General features: G+C 45.7%; 2 protein-coding genes across 3 annotated transcripts in view; one reads left to right on the top strand and one right to left on the bottom strand.

Annotated features, from left to right (window-relative positions):
• Positions 1 to 500, top strand: part of LOC123995196 (N-lysine methyltransferase SMYD2-A-like) — a 30,170-nt gene extending 29,670 nt beyond the window's left edge. Inside the window, exon 12 of the mRNA XM_046298620.1 lies at positions 91 to 500. Coding sequence (XP_046154576.1) covers positions 91 to 174 — 84 coding nt within the window. The 3' untranslated portion in view covers positions 175 to 500. The remainder of the gene's footprint in view (positions 1 to 90) is intronic.
• A 342-nt stretch (positions 501 to 842) lies between these two features.
• The window catches only part of LOC123995195 (tyrosine-protein phosphatase non-receptor type 14-like), a 110,124-nt gene continuing 93,810 nt past the window's right edge, over positions 843 to 17,156 (bottom strand). For both annotated transcript variants that reach the window (XM_046298617.1, XM_046298618.1), the window contains exons 13-19: positions 14,433 to 16,105; positions 12,952 to 13,089; positions 11,909 to 12,127; positions 6,225 to 6,353; positions 5,545 to 5,779; positions 5,139 to 5,302; positions 843 to 4,858 (exon numbers count right to left, since the gene is read on the bottom strand). In XM_046298617.1, coding sequence (XP_046154573.1) covers positions 4,730 to 4,858; positions 5,139 to 5,302; positions 5,545 to 5,779; positions 6,225 to 6,353; positions 11,909 to 12,127; positions 12,952 to 13,089; positions 14,433 to 16,105 — 2,687 coding nt within the window. In that variant the 3' untranslated portion in view covers positions 843 to 4,729. The remainder of the gene's footprint in view (positions 4,859 to 5,138; positions 5,303 to 5,544; positions 5,780 to 6,224; positions 6,354 to 11,908; positions 12,128 to 12,951; positions 13,090 to 14,432; positions 16,106 to 17,156) is intronic.

Here is a 17,156-nt window from a genome sequence, read left to right as displayed (position 1 = left end):
AACATATATGCTTCTATTGAATCTGTCAATTTGAGTGAAAGACATAGCAGACCGTTAAACTCTTCTCTTTGTGTGTGTGCGTGCGTCCAGGCGATGGCCATAATGGAGGTGGCTCATGGGAAGGATCATCAGTATCTGATAGAGCTTCGTAAAGAGATCAAGATGCAGAAATAAACAAAGTGACCTCACACACTGGGAGTAACAGAAATGAAGTCTCTCTTTGTCCCTCTCTCTCACACAAAGGGCTTCAGTGTATGGTACTTTCCCTTCTCCTTGGCTTTAAAGCACAGTAGGAGGAGAATGGTAAAGTCATGGAGATATCATCTATTTAATTATGTGGTTAAAATATTTTATACATTTGAGGTCTTGACTACGAGTGCAGTTATTAAATACGGAATACCTTTGTACTGAGCAGATTTTTGATTCCTGTCAAACTGTTTGATACGTGTTTTATGAGAATAGATCATCCACAGAATTGCCATTAAATAGACATCTCCGTTGTTTGTGGTCTTTCACCAATTGTTTACATGTGGGCGGGCTCTGCGTGTCAACAAAGTTATTCTCAGCCAATGAGATGAGCCGTTGCCTGGGTGGTGACCGCTGCTTTGTCGCGGTGGGTCTAAAGAACGCTGGTGAAAGTGACCCTGTCACAATGGAGGGCGGTTAGAAACCATTAGCACGTCGCCCCGTGTTCTTACGCTGTGCGTGGTTGGTTGGTGTTTAACTACCATTTCAAATGGTGTGAGAGGAGAAAACACACGTCTGTTAGCAACGGCGGATTTTAAAATCACATAAACAATGTCATAGTTACTGTACAGAAATGTCCTCGGCAAGAACAGGCATGTAGAGAAAATAATGCTTTATTGCATAATAAGCAAGTATGACAGCTTCATACATAACTGGGGGTAGGAAGAAAAAAAAGACTTGATGCACTGGCAAAAGCATATACAAAACATATATACACAACATATACTGAAAGTTTCTCAGGAATTATGCCAGAAACATGAAAGGGAAAATAACACATTAACATGAATTCAATGTGGGAAAATAAGACATTAACATGAATTCAATGTGGGAAAATACAAACAGAAGAGAATTCAATGTGGGAAAATACAAACAGAAGAGAATTCAATGTGGGAAAATAAGACATTAACATGAATGCAATGTGGGAAAATACAAACAGAAGAGAATTCAATGTGGGAAAATACAAACAGAAGAGAATTCAATGTGGGAAAATAAGACATTAACATGAATTCAATGTGGGAAAATACAAACAGAAGAGAATTCAATGTGGGAAAATACAAACAGAAGAGAATTCAATGTGGGAAAATACAAACAGAAGAGAATTCAATGTGGGAAAATAAGACATTAACATGAATTCAATGTGGGAAAATACAAACAGAAGAGAATTCAATGTGGGAAAATACAAACAGAAGAGAATGAAATGTGGGAAAATACTCACAAACAGAAGAGAATTCAATGTGGGAAAATACAAACAGAAGAGAATTCAATGTGGGAAAATACAAACAGAAGAGAATTCAATGTGGGAAAATACTCACAAACAGAAGAGAATTCAATGTGGGAAAATACAAACAGAAGAGAATTCAATGTGGGAAAATACAAACAGAAGATAATTCAATGTGGGAAAATACAAACAGAAGAGAATTCAATGTGGGAAAATACAAACAGAAGAGAATTCAATGTGGGAAAATAAGACATTAACATGAATTCAATGTGGGAAAATAAGACATTAACATGAATTCAATGTGGGAAAATACAAACAGAAGAGAATTCAATGTGGGAAAATACAAACAGAAGAGAATTCAATGTGGGAAAATACAAACAGAAGAGAATTCAATGTGGGAAAATACAAACAGAAGAGAATTCAATGTGGGAAAATACAAACAGAAGAGAATGCAATAGAACACTCATATGTCAAGAGAACATAAAGCATATATACGTATCTTGAGTATAGGTATATACATTGGAATATTTAAAAAAAACATGCATAGTTCATTATCTTACGGTATTTTAAGGGTACCAAGTCAAAAAAAATAAAAACATTTGTAGAAATCTTTCTCGCACACATTCATTTAGACATGGCTGGCTTTGCATCACAACTCTCACAGATATAGAAAAACATCATAACACAGATTATGGAGGATGCAGCCATAGCTGGGTTTAGGCACATAGGAACACTAACGGCTGGATTCAATTTGTAGTGCGGATGTTCAGCATCACTGCGTGATTGAAATTTAAAGGCAATTTTCCTGCTTTAGAGGAGACTGCATTCACGGTAAACGCTGCAGATTTCGGCTCAATCGGAAATTGAATTTCAATCACACCATCTGTAGAGCTTCAGCGATACAGAATGAATTGAGCCCTAAGATCCTTACAGGGATAGATTTTACAGTTATACAAAAACAAATGGCAGCCATTGAGGCTTTGACTGGTTGGTCACTGAAACCTGTTTGGGACACAACTAGGGTTGCAAAATTCCTGGGACTTTCAATAAATTCCCTGGTTTTCCAGAAATAACCAGAATAAGGAGGGAATAAGCAGGAAATCCGGAGTCCTCCAACCATGATTTCTGGAAAACCAGGGAATTTATTGAAAGTCCTAGGAATTTTGTAACCCTAGACACAACCCATGTTGGTCGATAAATATACGGTCTAAAACAGATCATGGTCTATAATGGTCTATAATATCAAAATAGATTTATAACATCAATTCAGAGCCATTGATATACCGTTTGGCAAACTTAATTTCAGATTAAAAAACACATTGGACACTATATTGGCACCAAGAGGCAATACCATTATATCAAATAGACCAAATCTAAATGGAAACTTTGGTGCCAAGATGGACGTTTGCCAAACTGTAGATCTATAGCTCTGAGTCTGATTGGTCTCTACCAGTCCCTCCCTATGGAAACAAACATCCGGGTAGCCCATCCCTACGCTTTAATTAGTGTCTGTCCTCCGTCTTAGGGATCAGCTCTATCTGTCCTTCTGGATTTGGCTCACTGCCACCATATCAGAACACAAACTTCTCTATTCCACATGAACTTTCATGGACCCCTCTGTAGAGTGGCACAGTGTGACACACACTGGGGCCTACATAACATTCAGCAGAGTGTCAGTCTGCTTTAGCCAACTAGAGCAGAGACATACTGGCATCTGGGGCTACACACATGTAGGATCTAGAACTAAAATACCTTTGGGTGTTTGTACATTAGACTCATGAAAAGAAAGGCAAAGCAATGCCTACAATATGTCAAACTACTTGGGAGAGAACACAGGAGATAATCACAATGGAAATGTCTGGGATAAACAAATATGTATTTGACATGCCTCTCTGTAAATGGACATACTGTAATGTACATGAAAAGTTGTCTGAGGATGAAAAAGAACAATAGATGTACTACCAGTCAAGACTATGAGGAATTTGAGATATCTGGAAGTAGGTGAGTGGAGAGTGGAATACTTGAAGGGCAATGACAATTTTAGACACGTCCTACTCAAATGTCCACAGAACTATTTGCAAAGATCATCCGACTGTCAACATGCACTCCAATGAGCCACATTCAGGAAAAATATGAGGATGTTGTTAGGATAAATAAATAAAAGTAAAAGAAAAAAATACAACAATATTAAATATTGAAATGTTGAGACAAGTCTTCACTGTATCTTACAATTGTCTGCCTCACCATAGATTTAGAAAGGGTTCTGACAGTTTAGAAAAACATATGATTCTACAACACTTGAAATAACAACCAACAGTGCCATGTCCTGTTTTTCATTTGTTTTCTAAGTGTCACCTGAAAAAACATTTATGTAACGTTGGCTTTATCATCTAATTTAGTGGACAAAATGACAGTTTCTCATTTTAACAATACGGAGCTCTGCATTATATTCAATGAAAAACAATGCCATGTCATTAACCTTTTCCCAGATTTCGGTTCAATTTGATTAACAAGGGTGCATTAGCCTTACATTTGAAATGCCATTATTTTCAAATGGGGAACCATATTCCAAAAAGTTATTCAATTAGCATTGGTTTTAAAGGAATAAATGTAAAATGCTGAGATAATTGTCTCCTGGGTTTACCTGGTTTAAACTCAGGTAAGAAACGACCAACACTCATCATTTAGCATGTGACTTTAAACGCTAACATCTAGAATGCTAGTCTGGTCTGTATCTCTCTCAGGTTTCTCCATTGACAAGACATAGGACAGAGAGGCTATCACTAATACAACGGAAACGCCTCTCTCTCCAAGATAAAGAAGAGAGACAGACTGAATAGTAGGTCACTTTTCAGATTAAATTTGGAGGTCTGAAATATACACACTGTATAATTACTGTTAGGATATATTAGTTGTCCCTGGCTGTGTTCAAATCTGAAAACATTTGATAGGACTAGATAGATGTAAGCAATATGTCAGAAACGCCAGGGTAGTGGGTTCGATCCCCGGGACCACCCATACGTAGAATGTATGCACACATGACTGTAAGTCGCTTTGGATAAAAGCGTCTGCTAAATGGCATATATATATATATATATATATATATAGAAACTCCTACCATACCAGAGGGCTGAGTGAGGCCATCACCATGCTACTCACACTTACCCAGCCCTTTAGGACTGCGGGGGGTTATTTGCTCCACCAGTATTCCATTGCCCTTGTGTCAGCTCATGTGGGACCAGGTCAAAGGTCAGAGGTGAGGGTTTAGATGAGACGGGAGTTTTTAAGGAACTGGATAAGGACCTGGTAAACAAACTTGTACTGGGAGATGGTCTGGACCATGAGCATTCTCTGCTGCCTCAGGTGACTCAACATCATAGGGACCTCTACCCTCTGAGAGAGAGAGAGAGAGAGAGAGAGAGAGAGAGAGAGAGAGAGAGAGAGAGAGAGAGAGAGAGAGAGAGAGAGAGAGAGAGAGAGAAGAATCCCAGTCAAGTTAAGTACAGTGCAATAGCATTATAAACCAGGAACATACTTTAGCCCATATGAGAGGCTTTCACACAAATATACCAAAATATCAGGAGGCGATGATATACAATACATGCTGTTGTAACAGTGTAACATTTTGGAGAGTAAGTGACAGAGTTCATGTCAGTGGCAGGATGCCCCTCACCTCGTTGTGCTCCAGGCAGCTGATCATTAGTTCGGTGAGGATGACGACCCCGGTGCGGCCCACCCCAGCACTACAGTGGACCACCACAGGGGGGTTGAGGCTCTTGGAGGTGTCCAGCATGCTGTTAGTGTGTCTTCTCACTGACTGGATCTCCTCCAGGTAAGCTGGGAGGGAGAAGGGGGAGGGGGTTAGTGTGGTCCATATTTCAGGCCAGAACAGTCCTATTAATTCATACTTCTCTCATTTAGTTGTCAGGGACAATACATATTCATCAATATTCAGTTTTCACATCTAAGTTTCAGTGTTGCCTTTGGACCACTACACAGGGCAGAAGCCTCCATTTTACTCCATTAGCTTTGTGGAATTAACAAAACAATCTACATTTTTTCCTTTAGGTGTGACTTACAGAGGAATCCCTGGACGTACTCGGGGCAGCCGTGGTCCGGCCAGTCAGTGTACTGCAGGTGCCACACGGTGCGCTCCTGGCCCGACAGCAGGTGTTTGACCTTTAACCCTGTGGTGGCGTAGCAACCTGAGTCGGTACGGAACTTGGTGGTCACCTTGAATTTGCCGTGGGTGGCTGAGTTGTGCTTGGAGCCCAGCTTGGGCCAGTACCGGTGGCTCTTTGACCTACCACCCTCCTGAGAGAGAGGAGGGGGAGGAGGCAGAGACAGGTTGAATGTAAGGTTTGTGTACATGTGGGGTGGATATACAAACACATGGACACCGACAAGGAAAAACGTACATGGTCACAGGTACACAGACGCACACACACACACATGCATGCAGGCAGGCACAAACACAATTCTACTATGAGATATTGGTGCCATATCACTCCCTTTTGAAACATAGGGAACAAAATGAAACGACTTCTGAGGGGCTGAAGACAGAGGTCACAGGGTGTGTATGGATTAAAACATCCACCAAGCTCTGTTCCTTCATTATTCACACACCACTGTGTTCTCACTGCATATCAATAATACATCACACACAGTCACGCATTCAATAATTCACTGTTCTGAAACCTGGCAAGGCCTTCAATCCACTGATGTTTCTCTTCATACTGTGTGTGTGTGTGTAGTGTACCTCCTCGGCAGTAACCATGGCGATGACGTTGACTCCCTGCTCCCAGACCATCTGCCAGAAGTCTGCAGAGGTGTTGGCCAGCGGTCCATGGGTGGCGATATAGTGCCATTCCTCCCCACTGATCATCACCTGCATGACACACACACACACACACACACACACACACACACACACACACACACACACACACACACACACACACACACACACACACACACACACACACACACACACACACACACACACACACACACACACACACACAGTTAGAATCAATTAAACACACACAGGAATACCGTTACACATCCATCTTCTGAAACAAAAAACACATGCACACAAACAGACAACAAACAACCAAATCAGTTAAGACTATACTATCACATTAATTTTTCAGAAAGTGTATTGAGCACAAAGAGAGCTGTACAATATAATGGTCTACCACAGGAGGGCAATGTTGCCATGTTTCACATAGGGCTTGGTGGTACACTATATATACAAAAGCATGTTGACACCCCGTCAAATTAGTGGATAGGATGCTACCTTTCCAACAAGTCAGTCCATCAAATTTCTGCCCTTCTAGAGCTGCCCCGGTCAACTGTAAGTGCTGTTATTGTGTAGTGGAAACATCTAGGAGCAACAACAGCTCAGCCACAAAGTGGTAGGCCACACAAGCTCACAGAACGGGACCGCCGAGATCTGAAGCACGTAAAAATTGTCTGTCCTCAGTTGCAACACTTGCTACCGAGTTCCAAACTGACTCTGAAAGAAACGTCAGCACAAGAACTGTTTGTCGGGAGCTTCATGAAATGGGTTTCCATGGCCGATGAATTGGAACGCTGACAGTGACCATTCCCTATCGCCCAACATCAGTGCCTGACCTCACTAATGCTCTTGTGGCTGAATGGAAGCAAGTCTTTGCAGCAATGTTCCAACATCTAGCAGCAAAGGGGGACCAAATCCATATTAATGCCCATGATTTGGAGTGAGATGTTCAACGAGCAGGCGTTCACATACTTTTGGACATGTAGTGTATATTCCTCAATACACTTTCACCCTTAACACTTCTGGTAGCCCATTTTAACTAAGGGCTGGAAATGGAGTGCCATTACCAAACACAACCCCAACCCATCACAATCCCAACCCATCACAACTCAACACAACCCCAACCCATCACAATCCCAACCCATCACAACTCAACACAACCCCAACCCAACCCAACACAACCCCAACTCAACACAACCCCAACCCAACACAATCCCAACCCATCACAATCCCAACCCATCACAATCCCAACCCATCACAATCCCAACCCATCACAATCCCAACCCATCACAATCCCAACCCATCACAATCCCAACCCATCACAATCCCAACCCAACCACAACTCAACACAACTCCAACCCAACACAATCCCAACCCATCACAATCCCAACCCATCACAATCCCAACCCATCACAATCCCAACCCATCACAATCCCAACCCATCACAATCCCAACCCATCACAACCCCAACCCATCACAATCCCAACCCATCACAATCCCAACCCAACCACAACTCAACACAACCCCAACCCAACACAATCCCAACCCAACACAATCCCAACCCATCACAATCCCAACCCATCACAATCCCAACCCATCACAATCCCAACCCATCACAATCCCAACCCAACCACAACTCAACACAACCCCAACCCAACACAATCCCAACCCAACACAATCCCAACCCATCACAATCCCAACCCATCACAATCCCAACCCATCACAATCCCAACCCATCACAATCCCAACCCAACCACAACTCAACACAACCCCAACCCAACACAATCCCAACCCAACACAATCCCAACCCATCACAATCCCAACCCATCACAATCCCAACCCATCACAACCCCAACCCATCACAATCCCAACCCAACCACAACTCAACACAACCCCAACCCAACACAATCCCAACCCAACACAATCCCAACCCATCACAATCCCAACCCAACCACAACTCAACACAACCCCAACCCAACACAATCCCAACCCAACACAATCCCAACCCAACACAACCCCAACCCAACCCCAACCCAACACAATCCCAACCCAACACAACACCAACCCATCACAATCCCAACCCAACCACAACCCAACACAACCCCAACCCAACACAATCCCAACCCAATCCCAAACCAACACAACCCCAACCCAACCACAACCCAACACAACCCCAACCCATCACAATCTCAACCCAACCACAACCCAACACAACCCAACCCAACCACAACCCCAACGCAACACAACCCAACTCCAACGCAACGCAACCCAACCCAACACAACACCAACACAACCCCAACCCAACACAATCACAACCCAACACAACCCCACCCCAACGCAACACAGCCCCAACGCAACACAACACAACCCCAACCCAACACAACCCCAATGCAACGCAACCCCAACGCAATGCAACCCCACCCCAACCCCACGCAACACAACCCCAACGCAACCCCACCCCAAAGCAACGCAACACAATCCCAACACAACCCCAACCCAACACAACCCCAACGCAACGCAACACAATCCCAACACAACCCCAACCCAACCCCAACCCCAACCCAACTGTAATCCAACAGAACCCCAACAGAACCCTAACGCAACACAACACAACCCCAACCCAACACACCCCAAACCCAATGCAACCAGCTGAGTGATCAGGCCACCTCGTGACCATAAACACAGTGTTCAGGAACAAACAGGGGTTTTGTCCTCAACTTCCTCAGATGACTGAAATAAGAGGGTTACACGTTATTAGGCCATGGTTCAGTACTGAGTTAGCATTCCATTCACACACACACACACACACACACACACACACACACACACACACACACACACACACACACACACACACACACACACACACACACACACACACACACACACACACACACACACACACACACACACACACACACACACACACACACACACACACACACACACACACACACACACACACACACAACGAGGAGCTAAGAGCATGGGCACAGAGTGAGAGAACAGCTCAAGCTCATTTAAGAGGGTTTGGGGTTTGGACCACATTCCCAGGGAATTCCATTGAGTCTATAATTTGTAGATGTAGGCGATATGTATAAATAGTCTTTAAAGAACCTATTTACTTCCTTCCTTGATTCATTCCTTCCTTCCCTCCTTCCTTAAAGGTGACCCTTAATCTACAGTTGAAGTCGGAAGTTTACATACACCTTAGCCAAATACATTTAAACTCAGTTTTTCACAATTCCTGACATTTAATCCAAGTAAAAATTCCCTGTTTTAGGTCAGTTAGGATCACCACTTTATTTTAAGAATATGAAATGTCAGAATAATAATAGAGAGAATGATTTATTTCAGATTTTATTTATTTCATAACATTCCTGGTGGGTCAGAAGTTTACATACACTCAATTAGTATTTGGTAGCATTGCCTTTAAATTGTTTAACTTGGGTCAAACGTTTTGGGTAGCCTTCCACAAGCTACCCACAATAAGTTGGGTGAATTTTGGCCCATTCCTCCTGACAAAGCTGGTGTAACTGAGTCAGGTTTGTAGGCCTCCTTGCTCACACACACTTTTTCAGTTCGGCACGCAAATTTGCTATGGGATTGAGGTCAGAGCTTTGTGATGGCCACTCCAATACCTGGACTTTATAGTCCTTAAGCCATTTTGCCACAACTTTGGAAGAATGCTTGGGGTCATTGTCCATTTGGAAGACCCATTTACAATCAAGCTTTAACTTCCTGACTGATGTCTTGAGATGTTGCTTCAATATATCCACGTAATTTTCCTCACTCATGGTACCATATATTTTGTGAAGTGCACCAGTCCCTCCTGCAGCAAAGCACCCCCACAACATGATGCTGCCACCCCCGTGCTTCACGGTTGGGATGGTGTTCTTCGGCTTGCAAGCCTCCCCTTTTGTCCTCCAAACATAACGATGGTCATTATGGCCAAACAGTTCTATTTTTGTTTCATCCAACCAGAGGATATTTCTCCAAAAAGTACAATCTTTGTCCCCATGTGCAGTTGCAAACCGTAGTCTGGGTTTTTATGGCGGTTTTGGAGCAGTGGCTTCTTCCTTGCTGAGCGCCCTTAAAAGGTTATGTCAATATGGAACTCGTTTCATTGTGGATATAGATACTTTTGTACCTGTTTCCTCCAGCATCTTCACAAGGTCCTTTGCTGTTGTTCTGGGATTGATGTGCACTTTTCTCACCAAAGTACATTAATCTGTAGGAGACAGAAGGCGTCTCCTTCCTGAGCCGTATGATGGCTGCGTGGTCCCATGCTGTTTATACTTGCGTACTATTGTTTGTACAGATGAACGTGGTACCTTCAGGCATTTGGAAATTGCTCCCAAGGATGAACCAGACTTGTGGAGGTCTACAATTCTTTTTCTGAGGTCTTGGCTGATTTCTTTTGATTTTCCCATGATGTCAAGCAAAGAGGCACTGAGTTTTAAGGTAAGCCTTGAAATACATCCACAGGTAAACCTCTAATTTTATTTATCTGTTATTTTACTAGGTAAGTTGACTGAGAACACATTCTCATTTGCAGCAACAACCTGGGGAATAGTTACAGGGGAGAGGAGGGGGATTAATGAGCCAATTGTAAACTGGGGATTATTAGGTGACCATGATGGTTTGAGGGCCAGATTGGAAATTTAGCCAGGACACCAGGGTTAACACTCCTACTCTTACAATAAGTGCCATGGGATCTTTAATGACCTCAGAGAGTCAGGACACCTGTTTACCATCCCATCCGAAAGACAGCACCCTACACAGGGCAATGTCCCCAATCACTGCCCTGGGGCATTAGGATATTTTTTTAGACCAGAGGAAAGAGTGCCTCCTACTGGCCCTCCAACACTACTTCCAGCAGCATCTGGTCTCCTATCCAGGAACTGACCAGGACCAACTCTGCTTAGCTTCAGAAGCAAGCCAGTGTGCATGGTGGTATGCTGCAGGCAATGACTCAAATGATGTCAATTAGCATATCGGAAGCTTCTAAAGCCATGACATAATTTTCTGGAATTTCCCAAGCTGTTTAAAGGCACAGTCAACTTAGTGTATGTAAACTTCTGACCCACTGGAATTGTGATACAGTGAATTATAAGTGAAATAATCTCTCTGTAAACAATTGTTGGAAAATGTATTGTGTCATGCACAAAGTAGGTGTCCAAACTGACTTACCAAAACTATAGGGCAGGGCAGCCTAGCGGTTAGAGTGTTGGACTAGTAACCAAAAGGTTTCATGTTCAAATCACCAAGCTGACAGGGTACAAATCTGTCGTTCTGCCCCTGAATAGGCAGGCCTTCATTGAAAATAAGAATTTGTTCTTAACTGACTTGCCAACTAATTTTTTTTTAAAGTTTGTTAATTTAGAATACATTTTTAGAGTGGTTGAAAAAAGAGTTTTCATTTCATTTCATTTAAGTCATTTTAATGACGCCAACCTAAGCGTATGTTTACTTCCGACTTCAACTGTAAATGGCCTGGATAGATGAAAAGCAGTGGTGTTTTTCCACACTTCTACTTGGTGACAGCAGCACACTAAACAATAGTTGGGTGAGGGTCAGAGAAAAGGGATATGGTTAACTCTGATCAGTCTACTTGTGTAGACTCTGTGTCCTGACCCCACCTTGATGTGTGAAGCATTGATGTAGCCTGTGTTGTTCTCCTTGTTGGGAACCAGCTCCACCCGGTTCTCCTCGTACGGAACCACGTCACGGAATCGGTTCCGCTCGCCGTTGTCGGGCAGCGTTGCCGTGGTGACCACGCAGTCGGCCCTCTTCTTTGGGATCTGCTCGTACTCCGTGAAGACCCTCTCCTCCTCCAACTTCAACTCTAGGTTCTTACACTGGAGAGAGAGAGAGGGTGAGAGCAGGACGGAGAGAGATAGAAGAGGAGGGGGGTCGAAAGAGTTCATAAAAGAGGGAGGAAAGGACGTGGAAAGACGTTAGTTGAATTCAAGAGTGATAGGACTCTAACTCAATTCCAAAATGTCTATAATGCAACTTTTTGATCATCCACCCGAAAACATTCCAACCCATATGACCCTACCTACACTATGAATTCCTGTTCTCCATCCCCACAGTCTATGTGTAGTGGAGTCAGTGGAATGTGTTGTTGGGCTGGGGCTTATTGTGGCTGGGCTGTGAGTGAGAGGGTATGCAGCCAGGGGCTGGGGGAGTCTGTCTGTCTCTCTCTCTCCCCCCTGGGTCACATTCCTGACATATTAGCGGGCCTAGAGGCGATAAGCACGGTCATGCCACACGTTCCACAGCCCACTTAGCGCTCTGCTAGCCCCCGCTAGCCTAGCAACGCCTGGGACAAAGGCTGTGTTTCACACCTCCCAGCACAACTGTCTGGACTGGTGAAGAAGACAGACAACCACAGCTAGCTGTGTTAGCCATGAAATACTGCTCTACTGTAGCCTAACCTACACTTACATAGACAAACAATGGTAAAGGACAACAATAGGTTAGTTAATAACACTAGCCAAGGTGGTTGATAATGTGCACAGGTGCTTTCGCAACCGTTAATGGGGATCCTAATGAAATACCAAAAACAGAACTATGGGGCTTACGTATAGTAAGTAGAAAACCAGACGCCTGGAATCTCAGGTACTTTCTGACACTGTCCCCCCCTCCCCTGTTGGGCATAGTTGTGGTGTTGTCTTACCCGTTCATCAGCAGCCTTGGCCCCATCCTCCCGGGGGTTCTCTGGTACAGGCACCCTGGCGACATAGAGCCCGTTGAGGGCCGCCATCATCAGAGGTCTCTTTATTGAGTCCACCGACATCTTCTGTCTCTCCAGCGTCTTCAGGAAAGAGGACAAGCCCGCTGTCATGGTTAAGGTTACCGTAGCGATGCAAAGACTGAACCGTACCCGCCCTGGTGAGTGTGTGGGTTAGGTCTGTTTGTCGCTAAACTTTGCTTGATCTGTCCTGGGTGCCCTTGGTGGGGGAGTAAAAGTGATGCTTTGCTAGCTGTAGACTGTCTGTCTGTGGATCCTACAGAACACTCACTCCCCTGATCTATCTGACCACATTGTCTGAGCTCGTTACAGACTAGACCTGTTGCTTCTCTTCTCTCTCTGCCTCTCTTCACTCCCTCTTCCCATACAATCCTCCCCACTCTCGCTTTCTCTCCCTCTCTCCTTTGTTCTCTCTCACCTTTTCTTTCTCCCTCTCACCCCTTCTTTCCCTGTCTCTCTCTCTGTCTCCCTCTCTCTCTCTCTGTCTCCCTCTCTCTCTCTGTCTCTCTCTCCGTCTCCCTCTCTCTCTCTCTGTCTCCCTCTCTCTCTCTGTCTCTCTCTCTCTCGTTCTCGTTTTTCCTTTCTTTTCCTCCTTCTCTCTGAGACACCAAACCCTGGCCCACATTGCCTGGTCCCTCCCTCCAGGATTACTTATCCTAATCTTCCCTCCACCCCTCCACCTCTCCCCCTTCAGCCCTCCTGGATCAGCCCAAACAACAGCTTGGGGGTCAGGGGGGAACCCTTAGGGTCTGGACCGAAATCTATAGGGGAGCAGGTAGGGGAGAATGGGGGTGGGTAGACGTATGGGCGCTATAGGCTTATGGATGAGAGGGGGTAGGTATAATGGGGAAAACATATAGGGGCATATAGCCATATGGAAATTAAAGGCTGACTGGACATGGAGGCTTTAAAGTTGGGACTTTCAACATGCTAACAAACATGCATGCACCCCCCACAAAAAGGGTAATCTAATGGATTAATGGTGGTAAGCTGTAAGGACTGGAACCTAATGTTACCCTCAGGTGCTGAACTCCAGATTACTGTGTTAATCACTTACTGGGAAAGTACACCGCAGACAAAACTCAAACTGTTTGTTGACGGCAAGGATGATGTTTTAGACATATCTATAACAAATCTTGTTTTTAGGCAATGTTCACTGTGTTTACCTCCTCAACGCCTTGGACTATTGAGGAGGACTTAATGAAGTGAATTGATGAAGTGGACATGTGACGGTTGTAACAATTTGTAAAGCCATGCTATAGCAATGGGTTCATACAGAATACATGTTCCCCACATAATAGACATACGGTATGTTTCAGTATCGAACACACCAGAATATAATCTAGAATATAATAGATTGAATAGAATAGATTGAATAGAATAGATTGGAGTAACGTGTATCTTACCCTCTGTGCAATCTCTCTCTCTACTATGCTATCCTCTAGAGAGAACATCTCAGACACTGGCCTCTCTTTGACTGGCTCCTTCCGGACCCTCTCCTTCACACTGGTCAGGTCTGGCTCAGAGATTGACGGCCCCAGCACTGCCCCATTCATTCCAGCCTGATCCCCACGGGTCAGGGTACCACCACCACCCCCTACACCGCCCTGACTCTGCCCAGCTTTCAGCACCCGGGGCTGGGCTTGGCTTGGGTCCTTGGTTCCCTGGGTCTGGTGTCCCTGGTTGTGGTGGTGAGGGTGGCTGTGATCGCGGGAGCGGAGGGGGGCGTTGGTGGCTGGCCTAGGGTGTCCGGGGTACTCCGGAGGGGGCTTGTTGGGGAGCTTGGCAAGGGCGGCCTGGAGCTGGGCATTAATGTCCTCATTCAGACCTGGGATCTGCACATCCAGCTCAGGCCTCTCCTCTTCCTCCTCCTCCTCCTCTTCCTCGCTCTCACTGCTGTGGATCAGCATGGTGGCATTGGAGAGGGTCTTCTGGTGCTGGTAGGCCACGCCCACTCCCTGCGTGGAGGACGGTATGGGGGTCTCTGGCGCTCTCTGCACAGGCAGCTCTTTGGGCTGGTGAGATTGGGATTGGGGGGGTTGTGATTGAGGTTGGGTCTGGGGTGGCATCACGTGCTCTCTGAGAGTATTCCTCCTGTTTAGTGGGGCAGCCATCCCCTTCAGAACCACCATGCCCTCCATTCCTCCCCCTCCCCCCCCCCTCATGCTGCTGGTCACTTCCATGCTGTGTCTCTTCCCCAGAGCTGATCGGTGCTTAGCCGCAGTTAGCGGTTCGCTAACCTCCTGCAGAGACTGGTGCACCACGGCAGAGCTGTCCGGCTGGAAAGTCTTCACCGACAGCTGCACCATGCGGGTGACCAGCTCGGGGCTGCTGCCGCCCATGCAGCGGTGCCGGTGGCTGGCCAGGTCCGGGGTACTTGTGGCGGGTCGGAAGGACGGGTAGGGAGGGGGCGGCCGCGACATGTGGTTCCTCAGCATGTTAGCCGTAGCGCCGTAGCTCCCTGTAGTAGCCCCCTGTTTGGTGTTGGCTAGTTCAGGCGTGCTGACCGTGTGAGAGATGGAGCTCCCACCCCCTCCCCCTCCACATGCAGACTGGCAGTGGCCCTGACTGGCTCCGGGGCCCAGGTGAGGAGCAGGGTTCACAGGCTTACTGTAGCTGACCTGAGGGCCATAAGGGTTAGGTCCTGGATAGGGGCCCCTCTCTCTCATCTCTGGCTGGCTATAAACCAACGCCTCTGGCTGACGATATGCATAGGCATTACTAATATTGAGACTCCTCAGTGATTGGCTGTGAAGGTCATGGTGGGCGGGGAGCATGTGGCACTTCTGGCGCATCACAGCTTCATACTCTGGCGTGGGCCTATAGGAAGGGGCGATGATGGCGCTATGGCGATGACTCGGGATGTAGTCGGGGCGCATCAGCTCGCTGCCAGGGATACTGAGGTTAGAGGAGATGGGTGAAGGTTGTACGAAGGTTTGGGAGTGGTTGAGGGAGCTGAGGCTAGGACTACTGTACATGCTGCCATTGGGAACACTGCCATTGCGGAAGCCGAATTCGGCCGGACACCGGTCCAGACTAGTCTCAGACTTGTAGTAGGGGTCTTCATGGAATATGCTGTCTGTAAAGAGAGGGGGGGAGACATAGGAGAAGCAATGCGTTACAGATTCACACACATACAGAAAGCATCCAAACACACATATTCACATACTGTTTTCATACACTATCAAACACACTCAGATCAAAATGATCAATGCCACCCTTCAACATTTAAATAAGAGCTTATCACACACCCACACAGAGTTACCCACACTGGGTTACCCACACAGAGTTACCCACACTGGGTTACACACACAGAGTTACCCACACTGGGTTACCCACACAGAGTTACCCACACTGGGTTACCCACACAGAGTTACCCACACTGTGCTACCCACACAGAGATACCCACACTGGGTTACCCACAGAGAGTTACCCACACTGGGTTACCCACACAGAGATACCCACACTGGGTTACCCACACAGAGACACCCACAGAGAGTTACCCACACTGGGTTACCCACACAGAGATACCCATACTGGGCTACCCACACAGAGATACCCACACTGGGTTACCCACAGAGAGTTACCCACACTGGGCTACCCACACAGAGATACCCACACTGGGTTACCCACACAGAGTTACCCACACTGGGCTACCCACACAGAGATACCCACACTGGGTTACCCACAGAGAGTTACCCACACTGGGGTACCCACACAGAGATACCCACACTGGGTTACCCACACAGAGATACCCACACTGGGTAACATATACACAGTGTTTTCTCCCACTCTCTCCAAAGTGTCAAAGATCATGATGGAAGTGTTCTGGATTAGAGGGCAGAGGAAGTGGGTGAATGAGGGAATGAAAGAGTGAACGCCACCACATTTCTCAGTTTCTCACCACTCCAATCAAAGTGATCTGATTGGCTGAGAGATTGTTGAAACCGAAATAGACACGGACTCATACTACTGCTGGGAAATGCATAGTTAGCTTGATTTAACAGTGGACTTTTATGACCATACAAGGACTTCCTGTGTAGATGGATACATCTACAAAGTGTGGAAGGAGAAAACACTTGAATGAGTTAAATCATATCAAGACCACTTCAGGTTACACACCATATGGA

This window comes from Oncorhynchus gorbuscha, linkage group LG14 (genome assembly GCF_021184085.1).
Source record: "Oncorhynchus gorbuscha isolate QuinsamMale2020 ecotype Even-year linkage group LG14, OgorEven_v1.0, whole genome shotgun sequence".
Taxonomy (NCBI): Eukaryota; Metazoa; Chordata; class Actinopteri; order Salmoniformes; family Salmonidae; genus Oncorhynchus; species Oncorhynchus gorbuscha.
Note: the sequence above shows the minus strand (reverse complement) of the source record. Positions and strands in the feature narration are given on the sequence as shown.